Raw genomic sequence first — 22,090 nt, forward strand, 5'->3', positions numbered from 1 at the left:
ATTGAGGTGTGTTGGAATTTTTGTCTCCAGTTACTATGGCAAACAGGTTGCGTAGCCTTCATGCTGAGAAGCTTTTTGTGAAACTGCCAAAGTACCTTATGACAAGGATCATCACAAAGTATTGCCATGTCTTCATTTTTAATCTGAGTTCTTAGGCTTAATATTTCACTTTTTAAAAAAGTTTCCAAAACTTATTCCTTAAGTCCAGCCACTGAAAGATTTAAATATTTGAGTAGAAGAGGCTGTAAGTTCCTCTAGGTTCTTGGTTTAATCTTTGTTGCTAGTAGCAATGCCACAGTATAACAGATAACAGATAATCAGAGTTGGAAGGAACCTTATAGGTCATCTAGTACAAACCTCCGCCCAAGCGGGAGATCCATTTCTGACAAATGGCAGTCCAAACTCTTCTTGAAAGTCTCAAGTGATGGTGCTCCCACAACTTCCGAGGGCAAGCTGTTCCATTGGTTGATTGTTCTCACTGTCAGAAAGTTTCTCCTTATTTTCAGATTAAATCTCTCCTTGTTCGGTTTCCATCCATTATTCCTTGTCTGGCCTACAGGCGCTTTAGAAAATAGCTTGACCCCTTCCTCTCTGTGGCAGCCCCTCAAATACTGCTGCTATCATGTTTCCCCTGGTCGTTCTCTTCACTAGACTAGCCAAGCCCAGTTCCTGTAACCGTTCTTCATATGTTTTAGTCTCCAGTCCCCTAATCATCCTGGTTGCTCTTCTCTGTACTTTTTCGAGAGTCTCGACATCTTTTTATAATGTGGTAAATATCATGTTTCTTCCTTTGTTTAAAGGCAAATACTTAGCATTTAACATCTATTTTGATATGAAGCAGGTAGCAAGGAAGAAGCAATAGAATAGTTTGGTAGGAAAAGTGCTTGTTCCTTTGTAATAAACAGAGAGAAAAAATACCTGCCTGGAAAGAACAAAATGGCATGGTATACTAAAAAATTAAACTACCGGTAGCAAAAAGCTATTATGAAAAATCCTGTTTAAAAATCCTTGAGATGGTAGTTTGTTAACTAATTTATACATATTTTACATTGCAGCCATTTCTAACAATACATTTACACAATGAGTATGCATTATACAACAAATAATAATGTGTGCTTTACATCCAATCAATCATCCCAAGGACTGCTGTTCACTATTTGGATTGTATTGGTTTTCCCCACTTTCTTTTTGTTGTTTACAGATTGATGTCTTCTCTGTGACGGCTGTATCACTTGGAGTTCTGCATAAAATTGTCATTGGCCACGATGGAATTGGTCCAGGTAGAGCTTTTCCCCCACTGATGGTTTATATATATATATATATATATATATATATATATATATATATATATATATATATATATATATATATATATATATATATATATATATATATATATTCTTGCAAGAACATAGAGCTAATATGTTCTGCCTAATAACATATTTTATAAAGATACTATATTTATGGGAGAATATTAGCAGTGGAAAGCCTGTCCTCACCTTTCATTTTATCTAATTTTATATCCTTATTGAATTTTTCCTAATTTTCGGTTCATATAATATGTGGAACCAAATATGCTGCTTCTCTTTCATATGTCACGTTAAGCACTGTGATGACTTTATTTCTGCTTTCCCTCTCCCCTGATTAGTAATGAGCTTGTGAAATCCTCTAATTTGTAATTGCTACTTGCTCCTAGCATATACAAACAACATCAGTCTTACTAAACCTGGTACTTTCCAGATGCTCTGGGATTTATAATTTCAGAACATCTGGACAGCTTGAAATTGAAGAAGCTGCATTAGTCTGCCTCTTGAAATATTGCAAGAGCCTTCCCCAGGTACCAAAATATAAATACCACTGCTCATAACAGCCTTGTTTTTTAAATCTAACAGGAGATGTAATTCAACACATCTGTAAAATATCAAAATTATAGAAGGCTGAATTGCAGGTATATTTATAGGGGACAAGAGGCAGACATATTTGTCCCATAAAATGTGTTTTGCTTTTTATACTTCAAGAATTATATGGAATATGTATGTTGTCACTGATAAATTAAATGACACACAGTCAAGACCAAAGTGGTTCCTCTAGCCAACCTACTGTACACTTGTTAACATTGAATCTCAGGTAGTGGATGGTTCCTCCAAAAGATTGTTATCAGATTTCAGGAGGAAGCAGAAAGTAAAGAAGAAGTAATTGAATTTCTTTGTAACAGGTAGGTAACTGGCGAATGCCAATATTTCAAATTGTGTCTTTAAAAATCCTGGAGTTTTGGGGAGGTTGTTTAGGTGTTCTTCAATGCACATTTAGTACTGACACACAAAGTCCCCTTACCAATAGCATTTCTGTTATCTGACATTGTCCTTTCCTGCAACGTGCTGCTATAACATGTTGTATTTATTTATTAGATGTATATTCCATCTTTCATTACTAGACTCAGGTTAGCATATTTAGCTTTCTGTCCTCCTACTTTTTTCTGCAGCAACTTTTAGCAAGTTTCCAAGGCTGAAGGTAGACTTTTTTCCTGGGTTATCCAGTCCAACATTTTAACCAACATACTGCATTAGATATATTCATTTTGATCAAGTTTTATGTTCATGTGATGGGACCAATCAATATAACCAATCTGATATATGCCACTTCAAACTGACTTCATATCATAGTGTCAGAGAAAGAGCTTATAGAGATCACCAAGTCCAAACTCCAGGTCAATACAGGTATCTTTCACTACAGAATCCCCAACAGATGATCAGTCAGCATTGGTTGAAACACTTTCAGTAAAAGGAGCATCCTTGTCATTGACAAAACTGTGTCCTCTCCACGGATGATGTAAAACTATTCAACACCACCAACAATGCTACTGCTCTTCAAAGTGACCTTGATTATGTGTCTGAATGGTCAAACAATTGGCAACTCCAAATCTCAATCAACAAATGCTCTGCCCTACACATTGGTAAAAAAAAAATCAGTACACTAAATACAAACTAGGCGGTTATGACCTCATTGATGACCTTCACTCTGTCAAGGACCTTGGAGTACTCATATCAAATGACCTAAGCACCAGAGCTCACTGTAACAGCATTGCCAAAAAGGCATTAAGAGTTGTAAATCTAATCTTATGAAGCTTCTCCTCCGGTAATATTGTATTGCTAACTAGGTCATACAAAACCTTTGCTAGACCAATACTCGAATACAGCTCATCTGTCTGGAATCTGTACTGTATATCAGACATTAATACAGAAGTACAGAAGTATTTCACGAAAAGAGTACTACATTCCTCTGCTCACAACAGAATACCCTATATCACCAGACTTGAAATTTTGGGCTTAGACAATCTTGAACTACGCCGCCTACAGTTGGACTTAAGCATAGTACACAAAATTATCTGCTACAATGTCCTACCAGTCAATGACTACTTCAGTTTCAACCGCAACAGTACAAGAGCACACAATAGATACAAACTCAATGTTAACCGCTCCAAACTTGATTGCAGAAAGTATGACTTCAACAACAGAGTGGTCTATGCCTGGAATGCACTACCTGACATCCTCAAACCCCCACTCCTTTAACCTCAAACTATCCACTATTGACCTCACCCCATTCCTAAGAGGTCTGTAAGGGGCGTGCATAAGTGCACCATCGTGCCTCCTGTCCCTGCCCTATTGTCCCCATTTAATCCTACCTATTTTCTGTATTCTTACTCATGTTTATACTTATACCTATTATTTTGTAAGCGATTGACAAATGAAATAAATAAATAAATAAAATAAAATAAAATAAAATAAAATAAAATAATAAAATAAAATAAAATAAAATAAAATAAAATAAAATAAAATAAAATAAAATAAAATAAAATAAAATAAAATAAAATAAAATAAAATAAAATAAAATAATAAAATAATAAAATAAAATAAATAATAAAATGAAATAAATAAAATAAAATAAAATAAAATAAAATAATAAAATAAAATAAATAAAATAATAAAATAAAATAAAATAAAATAAAATAAAATAAAATAAAATAAAATAAAATAATAAAATAAAATAAAATAAAATAAAATAAAATAAATAAGTACAAATACATATTTCTTCTCACTGAGTTTTTAAATTTTAATTTAGATAACTACTAATTTTAATTGGATTATTGTAAGCTATCTTTAGTAGCCTTTTGAATAGAAAGATGGAATATGAATAAAATGAATACAAAAATAAAGCTTTTCATAAGTCATACAATTCCTCCATATTAAATAGAGCAGGAAAGAAAAACTTGCCTCACAACCTCACCACATATAGATGAACTATAATTCCTAGAAGCACTGGTCTGCATGGCAAATGATGGGGAAATGAGAGTTTTAAATAATTAAATGTTTGGAGGGCCACAAATTCTTCACCCCTGAAATAAAACAACCTTTTCTGTGTCCATGAAATAAGATTTAACAATTGATAATTTGAAAATTTGTTAAAAGGGATAAAATGTAGTGTTTATATAGCACATTTACTTTACTATAATTGCTCTCTTTCCCCCCATCGAAGATGGTTAGATGAGAACCAAGATGATGGGAAGACTGAAAGAGAGCTAATTGCCAGAAGTAAGTACTGAACATAAAAATCCCTTTTACAGTAAATATATCCAAAGTACCAAATTACTGATTAAATATAAAGATATAGCAACTTCTGGTAAATGATAGTGCTGTGTTTTTTTGTTTAATTTCAGAAAATAACAATGCATCAATAGCATATCCCAGAGGTAAGTTGTACAATATGTTCTCTTCTTCTGCTGCTCAAATAAAATCAAGCCAGATATCTTTATTACCGTCTTTGACCAGCCTTTACAATAAAAAAGAGAAATAGTTTGACACATCAATTCATTTTTGGGAAAGGGAAAAACAATAGGAGCATAAAATGAAATATCTAACTAAAAGTTTCGTGCTGTTGTATAACTTGATGAATATATTTGGCCATCTTATAGGTGAACTTGGGGTTAGTGTAACATAAAATATATTAATATGGCCGTCATAGTTGGAAATGATTGGGGAGATCAGAACAGACATCATAAAAAGGACACCATATGAGGGCATGAGCAAATGTTTCTACCTTTCTGGTTCCACAAAGAGAACCAGTAGAGCTGATAGGGGAGTCTCAAGGCCTCAAAGGCATCATCTATATTCACTTAAGTTTAGATTATATACAGTAGCTACCCCTCAGTAGAGAGCTTTTGGCTATCTAGCATTTGACAATAGCATTCAGGGGCAGTGGCAATATCATTTTGATGATCAATGTCCCTAATTCTCTCTTTTAATATTGATTTGACCTTCTCTAGAATTAATTGGCCTAAATATTTATGATAGAAGCCAAAACGGCAAAGTTCTATACAGATACGGTGCTGGACAAATTGGTAGCTCTCTTCTTGTGCTGGTTGAATTAAAATATCATTACCATGTTAAATAGACCTATAAAAAAGCAAATTATATTTTCATGAAAAATTATCTGAATACTGGAGATGCAGACACATAGGTTATGATTCACGGGAGGGGCATGTTAAGCGATTGCACTTTAAGTGTTTCACTAAGTTTTCTCCCTTTCTGATCTTTACTATTCTATTCTAAAATGAGTCCTTTGAGGCTAGATGCAAGACTTGTTTTGTTTATGCCGGCATCACCATCCTTCATTAATGGGGACAGCTCACCCGCAAGCAAATGGGAACAGATTGTGAAATGACAGCAGAAGTAGTTTCAGACTAAAGATGAACAGGATTTTCTCAGAATATTCAGAAATGTGAAGACTATATATTGCACAGAAAGATCTCTGCAATGGGAATCTATGGTTAAAAGGGCTTTTTAAATCTGTTCACCTGCTGCTATTGCTCAAATGACATTCTCTTCTTCTTAGATTAAATTTCTCCTTGTTTCATCAGACTATGCTATAACATGTGCAATATTGCTATTGCACTATTTTTGTCATTTTGAAAGTATTGAGCCACTTGCCCTAAGGATTTGTCACACCCTTCAAGTTTGAGGACCACTGTATAGTGCCAGAATTCCTAGACAGTGGGCTTATTGAAAATACAGAAAGTTCCTCCACATTAGCGATTGAACTAGTCCTTGTTGGCTTTATATCCACACAATCACACTCTGTCATTGGTATTGAGTAGCAGAGCTGGTCAACATACTGTACTTCACAGCAGTAGGTCCAAAAGAAATCACTGCATGGACAGTTCTGTGCTTGCAAAAACTGAGTGAATTACTCATGCCATGCTGGGAATTATTATTCCACAGTCTGAATCCTTGCCTTTCTCTCTTCCTGCTGGATTCAGATGCCAGCAGGCTGTAATTTCTGTTTTTCTTCTCAAAAGAGGATCAGCTTTCAGGATACGCCTCCATTTGTGGCCAGTTGAATGTGTTGACAACTGAAGATAAGTTGTAGCTGTGAAGATGCTGATTTCTTTACTCTTCCATTAGTTAGCTGGAGAGGGTACCTTTTGCCTGAACTATAGATCTCTTTAGAATGATAATATTAGTGCTAACATTCTCAAGTCACTGTATATCAGTTTAGGACGATAAAACTAATAGCTGGGTAGAAATAGCCTGGATGTTGTAGAAACTATTGGACAAAAGAAAGGCATCATTTCTTTGGAACAAATACTATTTTCCAAGTGATTCTGCTAGTGTTCTGAGCAGGAACCCTTTCTTGATGTTCACGTGATCACAGATATTGGAGCATTCATTCATTCATTCATTTTCTGTAGCCATCAATCTCAGTCAATGACTCTGGGTAGCTTAAATTCAAACAGCTGTTACATTTCTGTAGATTAGTGGTCATCTAAATAAAAATAAAATAAAATAAAATAAAAATGGTCAGGGGATGAATATGCATGCCAGTCCAGCTTCTGTTTTCTCAGGGCTGTCAAACTTGCAGCCTGTGGGCTGGATGTGTCAGGTGCTGGCCACACCCACACCCGGTTTAGTGAAGGGGGAAAAGTTATGATACATCATTGACAATGCTGTGATGATATGAGTTTGACACCCCTGTTGTATTCATTCTGCATGATTGCTTAATTCCACTGATTTATAAAGGTATCTCTGTGTTCACACAAACATGAAGTCAACTTGACTGATTGTTCACATACAGACTGAAGGGATTAGACAGTAGAATTTCATAGTCAATCCATTCCCAACTTTAAAGCCTTTATGTGCTCAAGTAAATGCCTAAAAATAGTTTTCTTGTACCCTTGGCATTATAACAAAGCTCTGGTGTGTAATTCAGATATCTGAAATAAAGTCATTTTTAGCCTATGTACTTTGCTCAACATAAAGCTGATGTTAGGCTTTGAATCAACACTATATTATATTAAATATAAATCTTTACATTAAATACTACAGTTATGATGTTATAGTCCAACAATTTGAACAACAATTTGAACATCTATGATGGAACAAAAAAGGTACAAGTTTCCTTGTCCAGTTGTGTCCAAACTAGAGCATGCTGCTTATCTCTGTTTTTTTTTTTTGGCCAAGGAAACCAGCCTGTCCAAAGACATTTTCTGTGGTCATGTCGCTAGCCTAGATATATGCCAAAGATACATGGAACATTGTTATCTTCCCACAGAAGTGGTACCTATTAATCTGCTTACAAGTTCATCCTTTCGAACTGCTAGGTGCACAAGTAGTTGCTGTAGGAAAGGCAGATCACCAGGGCTGGGATTCTACCAGTTCACACCTATTCGTTAGAACCGGTTGTTAATATTCTAAGCAGTTCAGAGAACCGGTTGTTAGAAGAAATTACTGGCCTAATCCTGTAAGGAAGGCAGGAAGGAAACATGCTGGTGTTGCTTACAGAAGCTGCCTCTCCGTTAACCCTTATTACATTCTTGGCAGGACTAGACTTCCTGTCTCAGGAACGTCTCTGAAGTTTTCCCCCCCCTCCTTTGCTGGTACTTTGCTTGTGTTGAGTGACCATTCAAAGTTACAATGGCATTGAAAAAAGTGACTTATGACAATTTTTCACACTTACAACTGTTGCAACATCCCCACAGTCATGAGAGGGCAGGCGAGGAGATGAGTGCCTCGATGTGAGTGATGTTGAGTTGGCCATGCCCAGCCAGTAACATGACCACCAAGCCACGCCCACCAACTAAGCCATGACCACAGAACTGGTTGTTAAAAAATTTGAATCCCACCCCTGCAGATCAGCCTATTGCGTAGCACTCAGGTCTCGAACCAAGGCTATCAGCTTTCCAGCTGACAAGCTCAGCATCTGAATCATCGTGCCCCCTGGAACAAAAAAAAAATCTCCTTCAATTTAAGCTCAATTATGATGTCCTTATTTTAGGTTCATATAGTCTTCTTGGCATAACATAAACATATTCAGGGTGTCTTTTTAATTTCCCAGTATATCCCATTATTCACTGGAGGTCTCCTGTGCTGGAACTATTCCAGCCTGATTCTAATTCATTTCAAGAAAGTTTAGTTGCCATCTGTTGAGTTTATCAACAAGTGGTGCATGACAGTGACATATTTAATGGGTATCATGGAATTATCTGAGCATCGAAGTCTACTGCTTTTCCTTGATACAAAAAACCCTGATATTTCCAGTCTATAGCTTTATTTAAATAAGTAAATTCTGGTTAGCTCTCTAAGCAAAGTTTATTCCTGTTACTTTTCAAAACTTGTTCATACAATGATTCTGCTTTGAAGCTTTTATCAAGGTTATTCTTGGGCTATCATCTTAGCCACAGGGATAGGTATTTAAGTTGCTATGGGATGTGAGGATAATGACTGGGTCATGAAGTGACAAAAAAGAAAAAAATGCAACAGTAGTCATTAGTGAATTGCTTCTAGAGAACAGATTCCTTGGTTGATGGAAAAATCTATAGGAATCAGATATATATTTTGCATCAAAGGATCCAAATTCAGTCTCTAGCATCTCTAATTAAAAGAACAATGTTTTAAAAAGCTAGGAAAAACCTTTATTCACTTCATGGAAATAATAATGGAGTTTTCCTGCCATTCAGTTATTTCCCCCCATACACTTTTAGCAAAAGTGCGGCAAATCTTTTCGTGATGATTGCCTCTTGGCTCATTCTTCTGAAATATGCTTTGGGATGGGCACTGGCTCTATTCAGTGTACTAAACCAGGTCAGTTAAGACCTAATAGCTGAACTGATACAGCCTGATAGTGAGATCCTTTGCTTATTTAATTTTGTGATGTAGCATGTTAGTCAAAATCACCTCATTTGCTTATTGTATGACATAATGGATTATGTGAACCAAGACAAAAAAATGAATGAAATGCAATAACCAGTTTAATCATGTTGTATGAACACAGCCACGGTCTCATGAAAAACATCTGCACCAGGTTCAGCATTGATTAAACACTTCATAAATAGGCAACAATGAAACTAAGTTACTGCAAGAACTACATGTTTCATATCTGATTTACAGTAACAAGTCCTAATTTCTTGGGGTATATCCAACTAGTGATTTGTTTTTCTACCAGGTTTATACTTATTAAGTCCAGTGATCCACCTGAGGAAAAGACATTGGTTTCAGAGGGAAGGAAGGGGGATGAAAAAGCTTTACTGTATGTAAAAAATACAAACATAAGTGATAGAAGTGAAGAAAGGAGAGATTGTAGGTAGTGTATAAATAGAATCACATGTAAATATCACAAGGACACATATTATGCAGTCATCACCATGGTTCTCTTTATAGTTTATTTATTTTTATTTATTTATTTATTTGATTTGCCAATTGTTTACAAGATAATAAGTATAAATGTATACATAGTTGTGAATACATGAAATGGTTACATATAAGAAAATAAAAGAATAGGAGAAACAATAGGACAGGGACGGTAGGCACGTTGGTGCGCTTATGCACGCCCCTACAGACCTCTTAGGAAAGGGTGAGGTCAATAGTAGACAGTCTAAGGTTAAAGTTTTTGGGGTTTGGGGAAGAAACTACAGAGTCGGGTAGAGTATTCCAGACATTGACCACTCTATTGCTGAAGTCGTATTTCCTGCAATCAAGTTTGGTGCGGTTTACTTTGAGTTTGTATCTATTGTGTGCTCTTGTGTTGTTATGGTTGAAGCTGAAGTATTCATTGACAGGTAGGACATTGCAATGTATGATTTTGTATACCATGCTTAAGTCAGACCGAAGACGGCGTAATTCAAGGTTTTCTAGTTCTAGAATTTCAAGTCTGGTGGCATAAGGTATTCTACAGCGAGTAGAGGAGTGGAGAACTCTTCTTGTGAAATATTTCTGGACTTTCTCAATTGTGCTAATATCAGATACGTAGTGTGGATTCCAGACTGATGAACTGTATTCGAGTATTGGTCTAGCAAATGTTTTGTATGCTCTGGTTAGAAGTGTGATATTACCAGAGAAAAAGCTACGTAGGATTAGGTTAACAACTCTTAATGCCTTTTTGGCTATGTAGTTGCAGTGTGCTCTAGCACTTAGATCATTAGAGGTGAGTATTCCAAGGTCCTTTACAGAGCTTGGGTCATCAACAAGATCTTGACTATTCAGCTTGTATTTTATTTTCTGATTTTTTTGCCAATATGTAAGACAGAGCATTTATTTGTTGAGATTTGAAGTTGCCATTTGTTTGACCATTCGGATACATAGTCAAGATCTTTTTGTAGGGTAGCAGTATTGTCTGTGGTATTGAACAGCTTTACATCATCAGCGAAGAGAACGCAATTGCTCTTAATATGATCACAGAGGTCGTTTATGTAGAGTATGAAGAGAGTTGGTCCTAGAACACTGCCTTGGGGAACACCACTATTGACAGGTACTGGATTTGATAGGACGTTCCCGATTTTGACCATTTGTTGTCTGTTTGACAGGAATGCTTCTATCCAGTTATTCAGTTGTCCAGAGATACCATAGGATTTTATTTTTAGGAGTAGTTTGTCGGTACCACTGAATCAAAGGCTTTACAGAAGTCTATGTAGATTGCGTCTATTGTTTTGCCCTGGTCGAGTTGTGTCGTCATCATATGTTTTTGCAGTGTAAGAGTTGCAGATTACAGGATAGTTTTTCCTGAAACCAAATTGTTTATTGGAGAGTAGGTTATTTGTCTCTAAGTGAAGGATGATGGATTGGTTAATAATTGATTCCATGACTTTACAGGTGACGCAGCATAAGGAGATTGGCCTGTAGTTTTCAACTAGGCTTGGGTCTCCCTTTTTGAAGATGGGGATGACTGTGGCTTGTGACCATAGGTTGGGCAAGGAGCTGGTTCTGAAAGATTTTTCAAAGATTATGCTTAGAGGTTTGGCTATGGCAGAGGATAGCTTTCTTAAGAAGTAGGCACATATTCCATCCGGTCCAATAGATAGAGATGGTTTTAGGTTGCGTATTGCTTTTTCAACATTGTCTTCTGTGAAATCGATATGTATTAGATCATTGTTGTTATCTGTGGTACGGCTAGGAAATACTGGGCATGATCCATTGCTGTTTACAAATACTGAGCCGAAGAATGTGTTAAAGATGTTGGCTTTAATGGTGTCGTCGTTGCAGTCTTTACCATCAGGTCCTATCAAGGGAGGGATGGACCTTGAGTCTTTTAGTTTGTTGTTTACAAAATTGTAAAAAGCGCGGTGGAATTGGTGCTTAGAAGGTTTTCCTCTTGTTTAATGTGATAATTGGTGCATTCGGTCTTTATCTGGTGGCATAGATTTTTGTATCGGTTTTGAAATTGGCAACGTGACCAGATTTGTTTTTCCGCCAGAGTGATCTCTTTTGGATTGAAGTTTCCTTATTGATATGGGTAATCTGCTTTTTTGTTTTGTTTTGGGAGTTGTTGTTGGTACATATAGTTTGATGACTCTTTTGACTTCAAGTAAAAATATGTTATAATGGTCTTCAACAGTATTGCATCCAGTGAATAGAGATTGCCAATCAAGGGATGAGAGATCGTTGTCTATAAGATCATAGTTGCCTTTTTGAAGTTACAATAGGGGATTACATCATTGTGGTGATTTTTGTGTGGATGTATGTTGAGACAAAAGTCGATCATATTGTGGTCACTACTGGAAAAGGGTTCTTTAGATTGTATTCCGTAGATTAGGTTCAAACTGTTGCAGAAGATGAGATCGAGGCAGTTGTTTAGTCTAGTGTTGTTGGTTACTAGTTGTTCCAGTCCCAGATTTGTAATAGCATTGTAGAAGGTTGTGTGTATGATTTCAGTTGTACAATCATTTAGGGTCCAGTTAATATGAGGTAGATTGAAATCACCAAGAAGGATAAAAGGGTATGGGCAGGATGCAGCCCATGTTAGTAATGTATTTAGCTTGTTTACATGTTCGATGTCATAATCAGGTGCTCTGTAACATAGTAAGAATCGAATTGTGATATTTGAGGATAGTTCACAGATGATGGTTTCAGGAAGGGTAGTAATCAAATCTCCTATTGACACATAACTGTATAGAAATATATGGATTGTTCCTTCTCATCCTCTCATAGCATTATGTCATGTAAGCTATAGGTGATATGAACCCTAGTAATCATAGAAATATGGACAATTGTACATGTTCCTCCTCAGTGTGAGGGATACATTGCAGTCATGGTTGTTTGCTTCCTTTCCTTCACAGGGCAGTGGAGAGTGCTGGTGAAAACAGATCATGATTCTCCAGAGCCACAGACATTTAAAAGAACCCTTGTAATGTATGGCTCAAAAGGCAAAAGTGATGATCTTCTCCTGTCTTCACAAAGTTTGGGATATGTGTGTTTCCAACCTGGAGCCACTGATGAATTCATTGTAAGTTATTGTTATACAGAGACTGAAGTGACAGCTTGCTTTAGGCAGAGGCCAGAAATCCTGCTATAAGGGGAACTAAAAATCATCCCTTATTTACTAAGAAGAACTGAAATATTATTTATGTTTCTCTGCATGTTGCCCTTGTTCTTTTTTCAAAGTAGAAATAGTTTTGAGGATACTGAGGGTATGGAAAGCAGTACATGCCTAAAGTCATAAGCAATGAGGTCTGTGGAGATATTTGTTGCAAGTTTATACAATTATCATATAGCCTATAATAACCCAGTGATAATGTTTTGGGAAGAAATAAAGAAACACTTGCATAGTTTGCAAGTTTTAAGTATTATTAAGTGGAATGGCTTAGTTCATTGCAGATGTTCTCCCGATCTTTCTTTATTTTCTAATGTTTCAGTCCCTATAGGGGTATGATGAGAGCTGAGTCTGGGTCTCACAACTTAATCTCTGACAATACTCTGAGTAATATTACACCAGAAGTACTGAAGTACTAAAGAAAACTGAATTGATTGGTCCTAGCCATCTAGTGTTGACTGGAGCTTTGCTGCCAGTAGTCAGGACTCTCCCAAGATACCAATAAATCTGTTGTTTTGTTGTTGCTTAGTTGCTCATTTTTTATTTTTCTGTATGTCTTCATCAGCTTGTTAGTCAGATTATTTTTATGTAGTTTGTATTCATAGGCAAACCTTTTGTAAATTCTTTTAAAAAAAAATAATAGTCATAACTTTGTATGTACACTGGGCTCTTTTTGTTAACCATCTCTAATGCAATCCATCTTCTATATACATTTCTGTAAATGTATATAAAAGAAATATTTCATAAGAATATTGCATGAGTTCTGAACATAGTTCCATTATTCTTCTTGTTGCTTGGATAGGTCTGATTATGAGAGTTAAATCCTTTTATTTATGAACAGAAAGAGGCAAAGAACCCCAGTGCAGGTCCAGGGGGATGCATTTTATAGCATGGAAATGACATGGGAGAAAAACTTCCCCTCATGCCTGAAAAACAGCCTTTTGGAAGTAGTAATGAAGCCCTCTCTTGCATATCTGAATTTTTGAACAAGTTAATAATAATAAAAAAAAGCAATTCCTAACACAGTGTTAAACAGAGGAAACTATGTTTAAAATGTCTTGAGCATGGGCATAAGAAAAAGATAATGGTGGTTAACTTTCATCTATTTGTATATAATACAGCTGAATTCTTTTTGTTTTAATCAAGCCTACTTCTGATTCTAATGTTACACTCCCATGTAATAAGTATTGGTGGCATATTTCACAACTGTTTCATAGGAAACTTGTGTTCATTTAGCAATCATTGGGTTGTTCCCTTCATGTTTAGGTTTGTTATTCAAATTATTTTGCCATAACCATTTATTGTGATTGAGTTACTAAATGCTGATACATCTCCATTATACAACAGGTTGACACCTTTTTCTTCTTGTTATTTTTGATTGACTGTTTTACCTATACAGTATTATAAATGCCTCTTCTTGGAAATCATCATATTTAGGGCATTGAAGCAGAAAATTTAACTTGGCTTATTACCTTTGCTGGTAGATTTTCAAACAGTGAAGCAATTTAATTCAGTCCCACCTGACCTTTATGACATACGAAAGTGGAATCTATTACAGCAAAGTCTGAGGGGAGAAGGCCTCATTTCAATAACAGAGTAATAGGCTGTTAGAAAAGCTAATTTTTCATTAACTGGAGTTGTTTTCTTCCTTAGTTATAACTGAGCGTATATGTGGAACAGCATTACATCTTTCCACAGTTGATTGTCCAAATGATTCTGTATATCTTTTCCCAGAATAAGAGAAAAGGTAGTGGAGAACCTTAATCAGTTGGTATTGTTATGTCTAATTTTCTCAATCTGCATTTATTGACTCTCTATAACCCTACATGATAAAACCTGGACTTTTCATCATTTTGTAGTACAATTCACTGTTGCAAGAATCTACACAAAAATTGATAAATTATCTGAAACAAAAAACAAATTAAGGAAAGCGTGTTCTATCAGAGAAAATGTTTGCAAAAATCAGTATGATAGGAAAGTTGCATAAATATAAAGAAGTGCACATGACAACGTGAATGGATTTTCATATAGTTTTTTCAAAACTTTTGTAAAAAGAACAATCTGAGCAATACTGAAATTGACAGATTCACCTGTGATTAAGTAATTTTAGAAAACGCACAGAACCCACTAGGAACAATTGATGCTACTAGTATTAGTAATAGGTTATCAGTAAATATTTAGATTTACCTCTTTTTTATTTGTTCTGGCTCAATTCCATCTACCTCTAGTTGGATTCAGCCACTATCTTAGTGTTAATTTCAATGTCTCTGACTTACTATGGCACATTGTAGGAAATTAGTAAAAGGAAGGCAGAAAAATTTTAGTTGCTTAGTATAAGCAGCCAGTTAGGCCAGTCCTCCAGCTCATCTTTGTTAATAATTCAACACAGTAAGTTATGCCTTATTTTATACATATTAAAACTCAAGATGAGACAACTGAAATTTTATAGTCAACTTTGGTGCTACCCTGATCTATAGTTGTGTTTATGATTGATATAAGAGATTAGCCAGTAAGTTTTCTGATTCTCTGTTCTTTAATAATCCACAAGGTTATGAGCAAAAAAGTCAAGATTGTTGAAATGATGGCACAAGGTAAGGCTCTATTTGGCTTTTATGTACAGCATGTATAAATATCAGCTGGAGCTTCAATCACATGGTGGCCTGCTTGACATTTTTGAACCTTCCCTGCAGAAACTCCTAGACAATGTATTGCATGTCTTCTACTTTTTTGTAACTCTTCCCCTAACAATTTAGTTCCTGTTGTACCAAAACTCAAGAATAGTTGATGGGCTGCTCTTTGTGCAAGAAGTTTTATTTTTTAGAGAAACAGAGTTGAAGGGGGATTGGTTGGGAGAATAACCTTTCTGCAAAGTGGCTTGGCCCTGTCTGTGATGCTGCTGACAAAGCACTGAGATAACAGTTATACTGCTGAATAAGCAAGCAAGTTTTCTATACATCAAGGCTTGCACGTGCAAAATAGAGATTTCTTCCCTTAAGAGCCCATTTTGTGTTTTCATTGTCACTCTTTCTTTTCCAATGTATATTGTTCCTAAACACATTACTGATTACATTTGACAAAAGATGATCTGTACTTTTTAGGAAGGACCAGTATAATATAAACATCTTTCAGAAACATTTTGCTCACTCCAAAACTATTTAAGCTACATTTAACTCTTTATTATCCTCTATAAACAGTACTTTATTGCTGAAGCTATTTAAATGAACAGAGGTTTTTCTGTATTTCATGAATTCACATATGGCAACACACAACTGGTTCCCATAGGAATAGCTGTGTAACATTAGAATTAACAGAAGATTGCAAATTCAGCAAAACAATAAAATGGAGGAGAGGAGCAGCAAAAATCTTGATTCAATCAACAATACTTAGTAAGGAGCAAGCTGCAAATAATTGAGCGCCTTATGTATAGATTTTTTTTTTCAAAACAAAGCAAATATTTTAAATCATAATTTTGGTAATAAAAGCTAATAAAAGCTCCTTTGAATTGAGCTCAGCTTCTTCTTTTTCACATAAAACAAAATTGTTTGTTGTCTTATAATCTTGGTATTTTCTGGAAGTGACTTATCTAAATTCTAATCAGATCCAAACTTGTTTAGCTTTTGGAGATCAAGCAGGATAATCTCAGGCATGTTTGGACATTAGTGAATTGGATATTTGCTTTAATCCAGTGCTTTCAAGAAAAACCAAGTGCATGTTTAAAATCTCTGCAAGAGCTTTGTCACTCTTTTCTGAGTTTTTGGGGTACTTTACACATTTGTCAGCTCTACTAGACCAAACAAGAAAATCAACTCACAGGAATTATATTGAGATTGCTTTAATAACAAAATTTTGCAAGTTTGATTACAACTTACCAAGTTTAGTGACCATTCAAAGTTACAATGGCAATGAAAAAAAAACACGATTTGTGAAAATTTTCCACCCTTTGATCATTGCAGCATGGTTACATATTCAAAATTTGGACACTTGACGACTGGCATGTATTTATGACTGTTGCAGTGTCCCAGGGATGTGTGATCACCTTTGGCCACCTTCAAGCAAAGTCAGTGGGGAATGCAAATTTATTTAATAACTGTGTTACTAACTTAACAACTTCAGTGACTACTTAACATTGGTGGCAATAAAGATTGTAAAATGGGGAAAAACAACTGTCTTGCTTACCAGCAGAAATTTTGGGCTCAGTTGTGATTGTAAGTTGAGGGCTACTTGTTTGCTGTACCCCCTCCTCCTGGTAGGTCAATGTTTGAGTCATTTCTATATGTTATCTCACTCTTCTGGGGTTAAAAAATGTTTCAGTCCCTTTTTGCCCCTTTTGCAATTTTTTTTATTTGCAACCCTGCGACATCCACTGATATCACTGAGTATGTTTTAAAGCTGTCTTCATTGCTAGACATCCTTGTGTAACTCCCATACAGGCTGTCCCTTTCCCAATTTACTTTTGACATCTTAAAGGGAAATTCCAAAGGAACCTGCCACATTGCAAAGACAAACATCAATTTCCACAAATATCATTATTTTTAAGTATAGCTTGAGATTTCAAACAGGTCTTGTGAATCATTTGTGCAAAAAAAAGAAGAAGAAGAGGAAGAGGAAGAGGAAGAAGAAGAAGAAGAAGAAGAAGAAGAAGAGGAAGAAGAAGAAGAAGAAGAAGAAGAAGAAGAAGAAGAAGAAGAAGAAGAAGAAGAAGAAGAAGAAGAAGAAGAAGAAGCCAGTACATTATTCTAAATAAACTTATCTGATCAAAAAATAAAAACACAAACTTACCCAGGAGTTGAGACTGAATATCTTAGAAAGGAATTGATGCAGAGAGTATAAATCATTTTATCTCGATAAAAGGAAATGTTGTGTCAAGCTATGTCATTTTATAGATGAAATAGGTCCCCATAGCAGCCAGTTTCCTATGAGCAACATTATTGTGCTCCTAAAAATATACTGATTAGCTGAAAAGCAGGCATTAGTAACATCTTTAAGAAATAGAAAGTGAAAGGGTTTATCTTTTGTTGTCTAAGACCCTCTGTGCAGGAATTTAAAACAAGCTATCCCGACAGGTGCCTATCCAGCCTCTGCCTAATCACATCCAATGAATGGGAGGTCATAATCCCTTTAGATGATTAGTCTACCAGACTCCTCTTTCTCATAATAGGTACATGCAAAATAATAAAAAGGTGGGATACAAACAGATAAAATAAAACCAGGAAGAAGAAGATGGAATGGTTTGTTTGTTCTGTGTAAAATATGAAATGAACTGTGTCTGGAATATTGCAAAATAGTTTCTGAAAATGCATAAATCATCCATAGAATATGTGGATTGGCTTATTCTAATGGAGAGACAAAATTTCTGAAATGAGAGTTTGTTCTCACAGTTGGTCAAGCAGGAAGTATGAATCACATCTATGTGACTATACATTAGATCAGAAGTGAAAAAAATAATTGGAGTATTTGATAATTTCAGTTTATAACATAATAAAAACAGAAAGAGATACCATCTTCTAGATCCCATTTACATCTAGTCTATTAAGTCTGAACAGATTTCAATTGAGACTGCATATTTACAAAAGACCTTTCTCTAAGCAGCTCCTCATCAATCACTATTCTCACTTTTCCTTGAATGTCCAAAGGGCCCAAGAAAAGTAATTAATATAAATCTAAAAGCATGACTGGTGTGATAGCTTATGATTAAAGACTGTGAGAATCAGTGAAGAACACAAGAATATGAGAGATGCTGAACATGTGATATGTTGTGATAGTATAAAGATTAGCTTTAAAAAAAAATAGATATGGAAGTAGAGGAAGAAGGTAAAAAAACTAAAGTAAAAATAGGAATGCTATAGAAAAAGGAAATATCTGTCTATCTGTCTGTCCACCTATCTACTTACCTACTTACCTATCATCTATCTATCTATCTATCTATCTATCTATCTATCTATCTATCTATCTATCATCTATCTATCTATCTATCTATCTATCTATCTATCTATCTATCATTTATCTAAAATCTATCTATCTATCATCTATCTAATTTATTTATTTCATATTTCTAAACTGCCAATCTCTCTCAAAGAGGTATTCTGGGTGGTAAACAATATAATATACTTATTGGTAATCAATAAATTAAGCAGTGCATAAAAATGAACATTAAAATTAAATTAGAATTTAAAAAAATTAAATTATAGAATAATAACAAGCATCAAAAGGTGAAAAAGAAATATATATATATATATCCTAAGATGGCCATTTAATGATGGGAGTGTGTGTGTTCACATGGGACTAGCCAGCCTCATAGTTGTATGGTCTTCTGTGCCACTCATTCAAAGCTACAGAGTCAAATTTTAATTCCTTTAAAAAGTATTAGAAAATAAAAGTAATCTACCAATGGAATGAATGGAAAATGGTTGTAAGTTAAGAGGATGTAGAAGGTTCTTGTTACAAGGGTAAAGATTTGTTACGGAGTACCACAGAAATGTCTGCCGTCATGCTAATAGTTGATGGGGGGAAAGGATACTTATTGGAATGATGAAGTAAAAGAGACCAGATGAGAAAGAAAAGAAGTCATAGAAGTCATCATGCCTCGTGACAAAATAAGAGCAGGCAAAAGATACTGAATAATGTATATATAGAGAAAAAGATATGTTTCAAAAAAGACAATCAAAGAAAAGAAGGAACTGCTAAAATTAAGAGAAATACAGAAAACGCAAACTGGTATTAATGGAAATAAAAAGTTGTTTTGAAATGAATGAAGAAATCTAAATGAGGACATTCAGGCAACTTTTAAAAAACAAATAAAACACTTGGGATGAAATTGAAGTGAGAGATTGCTAGAAGGGCGACTTTGTATGGAAATGATAGTAATATATGATATATCAAAGAATAGAACTTAAACAAATACTGTAATATTAGTGTCCAATAAAACAATGGAAAGATGTTTCAAATCCTATAAAATGTTGAATTATTCTAATGCTGCATGTTTAAAATAGTTAAGACTGAACAACTGAAGAATAATTAAAATGTACGTAGATGCAATTTGCTTAAATAATAACTATAACTATGTGAATTGTTTGAAGTCCACATCTACGCCTGATAACTAAATGCGAAAGGTAAAAAAATGAATGTGAAAACTGCAGGGATTTGTTTAATAATTATGTCTTGGAAAGTGCTTTATTGAATTTTGAATGGGAAAGTACAAAAAAAAACCTAGTGCAGTGGATCTTTATCTCAAGCAAGGGATTTGTCTTTGAAAAGTGTATGAATGTAAGAAAGAAAATTGATGTACATTAGTTGATTTAGACAAAGTGCATAAGTGACTAGACCTGATTTAGGTAATGTTTTGTGTAAATATGCAAGAATCTAAGTCACGTTTCTGAAAAGTTGGGGTGATATCAAGATTGTTACCCATGAATTGAAACATGTAAAAAAGATTTTTATGCCATATAGGAACCAGGTTTTCAACTAATAGTTGGATCAACATTGTGGATCAGTGACGACTTAGCAATAAGGTGTGAGCAATATTGTGTGGTCTCTAGTATAAAAAATAACAAATAATATCAGATCATTGTTTGTTACTGAATGCATTTCAGTTTTGTCTGTCATTGAGATAATTTTTCTTTCTTGGCTTCAACCAAATTTCAACCATGGTAAGGGATTTCCTATTTATCTGAATAAATTTCAGTTCACACAGTCAGATGAATGATATCCTATTATGCTGAAGAGATTTTGTGATGGTTTGGCTGCAAGTTTGGTGGATGACTTTGGATGATTTTCTCTTTTAGCCCAACCATCTGACAGGGCTGTTATGGGGAAAATAGGAGGAGGAAGGTATATTGGATATATTTGCCACTTTGAGATGTTTGTAAAAATAATAAAGATGGGGATAAATAAATAAATAAATTTCTTTTGGAAAAACTTGGAGAACAATTAAGTGCTGGACAACGATAAGAGAACCTATCTTCATAAAATGAAAAAAGAGGATCCCAAGAAATAAAGATTGGTCCATCCTACATCAACATATGATGTTTCTAGAGCAGGCCATAAAGAGATAGATCTGTGAGCATCTTGAAAACTATAATTACCAAAATTCAGTATGTTTTTGTCAACAACAAATCTTGTCTGGCTAAACATATTCATGTTTTTGATTACCGATAGGTAATTTTTTTTGAAGACTGTGGGAGTAACTATAGACATATGCAGTATTGGTTTCAACAAAGTATTTGAAAAAGTAAAAATGTCAGAGGTACTTTTAACAAGCTTTTTAAGGTGTAGCATTAAAGAAAGACAACTGATAATATGTTAACACTTTTAAATACCTGAAAGAATATAAAATGGAAGGTCAACTTCTTAATCCGGAATATACAGTGGTTATATTAATTTTATATATTTTTAAAAATTGAACAAAATGATGGATTCTGACTGTTAGAAAAAAAAATCCATAACCTGTAAGAGAAGCTTGACAGTTGAACCAATTCTCAAGACAAATGGTGGGTTTTCTATTGCTGGATGTGTTTAAGGGGAAGCTACCCAGTGTAGACTGTTAGTGTTGGATTATGGCACTAACTAGGTAGTTTGATTCAATGTTCCCAATGACATCTGCAATCTGATTTCGTATTAATCCTGCATGGATTTTTTAAAGGAGGTTCTTATATTTAGTTGTGAACTTGTGGATCTTCCTCTTGGAAGATTTTTTTTCTCAATCATTTTAAGTGAACAGTTGAAAACGTTAAGTATCCAGACCATAAGCTATTTTAGGAGATAGTTTCCACCAGTTCTTTTTGTAATCAGGACACTTACAGAAAATCAAAGACACGTTGTATTATTCCATTACATAGGTTTTTTAAAAAATAGGAAAGAGTGGGTCTCTTTTCTGATGATATAGCAGCAAGGAAATTGGATTTTTTTCCCCTGTGTAGTCCATGCTATTGACGAGGATAGGAAAGTAATTAGGAAGTGTATTTTTCCTATTTCTGTCCACATCTAATTTCTGCATTATTCTCTATCAGTTCTCTGTCTGCCTATGTAAATTGAAAAATCCAGGAAGAAAATGAAGAGTAAAAGGCATTGCATTGATTTTCTTGACATTTTAACCATTCGAGGCAGCAGCAACAACAAAGTGACATTCATGATGGAAGTAACAAGGTCACAACAGGTCACAACAGAGCCTTTTGACCTAGCATCTAAACACCAATAACACAGAAGGACCTATATCTGCTAAAATAAAAAGGAAATATAA

General features: G+C 34.8%; 1 protein-coding gene across 2 annotated transcripts in view; it reads left to right on the plus strand.

Moving 5' to 3' along the window:
* The window catches only part of RP1 (RP1 axonemal microtubule associated), a 213,712-nt gene that overhangs the window by 122,336 nt on the left and 69,286 nt on the right, over positions 1 to 22,090 (plus strand). For both annotated transcript variants that reach the window (XM_087961737.1, XM_087961736.1), the window contains exons 28-32: positions 1,202 to 1,280; positions 2,128 to 2,215; positions 4,534 to 4,589; positions 4,715 to 4,747; positions 12,602 to 12,768. In XM_087961737.1, the coding sequence (XP_087817863.1) occupies positions 1,202 to 1,280; positions 2,128 to 2,215; positions 4,534 to 4,589; positions 4,715 to 4,747; positions 12,602 to 12,768 (423 nt within the window). The remainder of the gene's footprint in view (positions 1 to 1,201; positions 1,281 to 2,127; positions 2,216 to 4,533; positions 4,590 to 4,714; positions 4,748 to 12,601; positions 12,769 to 22,090) is intronic.

The sequence above is a fragment of the Notechis scutatus genome, chromosome 3 (assembly GCF_049901735.1).
Source record: "Notechis scutatus isolate UNSWTSFEM ecotype Mainland chromosome 3, rNotScu1.2, whole genome shotgun sequence".
Lineage (NCBI taxonomy): Eukaryota > Metazoa > Chordata > Lepidosauria > Squamata > Elapidae > Notechis > Notechis scutatus.